We start from the raw sequence: 3,373 nt of genomic DNA, 5'->3' as shown, positions 1-3,373 counted from the left end.
GGGATCTGCCCTCCAGCAGCCCCAGGCCCCAAGGAAGGAGGGAGCAGGCAATCTGCCTGCCTGGGGCTGTGGTTGTCCTTCCTTCCCTCCCCTCCTCCCCACCTCTTCCTGTGCCGGGGGAGGCTGCTTCTCTCTTCCCCGGACTGTGGTGGCAGGGTTACATCTGATAGCATCTGCCCTTTCCCAATTGCTGGCCTGGGCCCCGGGCAGGAGATGCACTGGATTTTTTTTTCATCCCTTGTAACCCCCAACCTGTACTCGCTGCCCCTGGGTTGGGAGCCCCGTGTCCTGCCTCTGCCATGGGGCAGATGTCCTAGTTGCAGCTAACACCAGAGCGGTGTTTGCCAGCAGCCCGTGTCCCTTGCTCCTCAGTTCAGACTGGGCTTTCCCTGATGATGCTGCCTGCCCGGGTACTGCTCCACCGGGCTGGCAGATGCTGTGTCGTCCCTCTCACCTCTCTTCTCTCCACCCCCGCAGGGCCCAGCTGTGTCAGATGGAGGTAAGGCTGCTTTGTGCTCTGGGATGGGAAGCGGCATCATCTTCAGGGAAGGGGGGACCCCACAGCTAGCCTGGTGCCAGGGGCAAGGAGCCAGCAGAGAGCCAGGTCCTGTGTCAGCGCCGGCTGTGCCATGGGTGGGTGCATGGGTGGCCCCCCCCCCATCAGTGCCAGGCTGAGCCCTCTGCCAGGGACTCACCATACCCCACCATCCCTCCCACACAGCCCCATTGTGCCTGTCCCTTTCTTCTGGCTGCTCAGCTGGCACCTTTGGGTGCTGGGGGCTGAGGGGCTTCCCAGGGCAAGCAGAACTTGGGTACCAGCCAGCCCCGGGTTCCCTGAGGGAGTGAGTCTGTCTGTCCATCTGTCTCATTGTGCATCGGATATCTCCAATGGTCCATTCACCCGTCTCAGCCCTGCTGCAGGATCCTTCCAGTGCAGGGTGCCAGTGGCTGATGATCCCAGCGGCACATGCAGGGTGTGCGCAGTTATCTCATGTTTTGGACAGGAGGAGAAGGATGGGGAATCCAGCAAAGGAGCAGCCTGCTGTGTCCTCTGCTCCTGCCAGCTTTGCTGCAAGAGACCTGCTGCCATACCCTTATCTTGTCTTGCAAATGACCCTCTGCTACTCGTTGCTTACCAGCCAAACCAGTTCAAAAGCTGGGCTTGCCCCTGGGAACTTCCATCTTTTTGACGGAGGGACTCCATTTGAATGCATGGTCACCTTGGGTTTCCCCGAGGGAGGGTTTCTTCAGGGTTGGGAGCTATGGATGACACTTTCTGTGCCCTCCTCTCACTGGGTTTGTTCCTTGTTGTGGTCAGAGGAATGGAGAAGATAAGTTCAGGCAGCTCTACTCATCCTCCGAGCTTTTCACCATGCCGTGTGCCCCCCGTGTAACCTTCCACCCCGCTTTCCCTCCCTGGCTGGGTGCCTTCCTCTCACATCAGCTTTGTTCCCCTGGGAAATGAGTCACAGGTGGAGTCACGGTGACACCCGGGGAGGGGAGGACGAGGATGGCCAGCACTGGCAGGGAGGGCTGTCATGCCGGGAGGGAAGTGCCAGCTGTAGCATCACGGTGCTCAATCTGCCGAGGATGCCACTGTGACGAGGATGCCGCTGTGATGCTCCTCCTGTTCCCTAGCTGAGGGCTCACTTGTTCCGACTGGGATGGGGCAGATGAACTCACTGCTGATACAGAGGGCTGCTGGTGACAGGGAGTGATGCTGAGGGACACCCAGGTAGCCAGAACTGACCCTTTTTCTCTCTCAGAGTTAAACGCCTCCAGGGCCCGTGGCAGCAATCACAGTGTGAACAGCCTGCCGGGACCACCGGCCACCTGCGGCTCCACACAGGGATCTGTGGTCAGCTGGGCCGAATCCTTCGAGACGCTGCTGCAGGACCATGTGGCCGTCACCTACTTCACTGTGAGTGCCACAGCCCAGACCTCGGTCCCCGCTCCCATCTGCCGTTGGCAACCGGCTGTCCCACAGCCATGGTGCCGGCCAGGCCAGCAGCTCTCTCTGCCCCACAGGAGTTCCTCAAGAAGGAGTTCAGTGCCGAAAATGTCTACTTCTGGCAGGCGTGTGAGCGCTTCCAGCAGATCCCAGCCAGCGCCACGCAGCAGGTACCGGCCTCCACACAGTGACGGTGCGGCTGAGCTTGGGTCATGCAGCTGCTGGGAGGGACGTGGGCAGAGGTGGAGGTGGCTGTGGTGCCTGCATGTCCCAGGGTCCCGGCAGACCCCTGGTCTGGGAAGCTGAACAGACTGAGGGCTCTTGCAGGAGGAATAAGGAGATGGATGTGATGTGCATCTGAAAAGCCACAGCCGGGACTGCCTGCCCCATGGAACACGGTCTGCTTCTCCAGCCCAGGGTGGCCAGAGGGTGGAGAGGAAAAAGGAGACCAAGGGCAGGGAGCTGGACTGGGAATCATGGGGACAGAGCCACATGGCTGGGGGGGACGGTTCCTACCTTGGGCTGTACCTCTGCGGAGAGACTGGCGTGTTGTGCCTAGAGCTTGGCGCTGGGTAGGGGCGGCTGGCTCCAATGCCCATCCTGAAACCAGTTACCGAGCTGGTCCCAGGGGGGGCTGGTCTCAGCCTGACCTCCCTGCTCCCCCAGCTGGCCCAGGAGGCGCGGCGGATCTACGATGAGTTCCTCTCCAGTCACTCGGTCAGTCCAGTGAACATCGATAAGCAGGCGTGGATTGGGGAGGACATGCTGGCCAACCCCTCCCCAGACATGTTTCGCATCCAGCAGCTCCAGGTACAAGCAGTACCCGTGCTCCACCCCACCCGCAGGATGGGGGCTGTGGGACCACCCCACGCATCACCCAGCATCGCTGCTGTTGCCGTGGGGCTGTGCCACGAGGCAGTGGTTGGAGTGAGCTGTAGGTGGGCAGGGGTCTTGAGCACATGCATCCTCCCTTTGCAGATCTTTAACTTGATGAAGTTTGACAGCTACACACGCTTTGTGAAATCCCCGCTCTACCAGGCCTGCCTGCAGGCAGAGAGCCAGGGGCAGCCCCTGCCCGACCTGCGCCCCCACTCCCGCAGCAGCAGCCCCCCACCTGACCTCAGCAAGGTGAGCGGGGTGGGAAGGTGGGGGGTCGGGGACCTGTCCATTCACCTGAGAAAATGGTGCTGGGTCCCTTCCCCTCTACTTGGAGCAAACCCAGCCCGAGGCTGAAGACAGACGAGCAGTCAGGGGACTGAGGAAGGGGAAGGGACAGCCTCAGATGTCCTCATGCTGAGATGCTTCTCCATTCCCCCCAGAAGACGAAGCTGAAGCTGGGCAAGTCCCTACCGCTGGGTGTGGAGACGGTGGGCAGTGGTGCCAACCACAGCCCCCGCCGGTCCTTCAGGAAGGGAGAGCGGC

The 3,373-nt window shown here is 61.3% G+C and overlaps 1 protein-coding gene across 1 annotated transcript in view; it reads left to right on the top strand.

Moving 5' to 3' along the window:
• Nucleotides 1-1,673: 1,673 nt before the first annotated feature.
• RGS14 (regulator of G-protein signaling 14) overlaps nucleotides 1,674-3,373 on the top strand; it is a gene marked incomplete at both ends in the record, with an annotated part of 2,203 nt that continues 503 nt past the window's right edge. Inside the window, 5 exon segments of the mRNA XM_009697587.1 lie at nucleotides 1,674-1,921; nucleotides 2,029-2,121; nucleotides 2,618-2,761; nucleotides 2,930-3,079; nucleotides 3,271-3,366. Coding sequence (XP_009695889.1) covers nucleotides 1,674-1,921; nucleotides 2,029-2,121; nucleotides 2,618-2,761; nucleotides 2,930-3,079; nucleotides 3,271-3,366 — 731 coding nt within the window.

Source organism: Cariama cristata, unplaced genomic scaffold (genome assembly GCF_000690535.1).
Source record: "Cariama cristata isolate BGI_N322 unplaced genomic scaffold, ASM69053v1 scaffold37053, whole genome shotgun sequence".
NCBI classification, from domain to species: Eukaryota; Metazoa; Chordata; class Aves; order Cariamiformes; family Cariamidae; genus Cariama; species Cariama cristata.
Note: the sequence above shows the minus strand (reverse complement) of the source record. Positions and strands in the feature narration are given on the sequence as shown.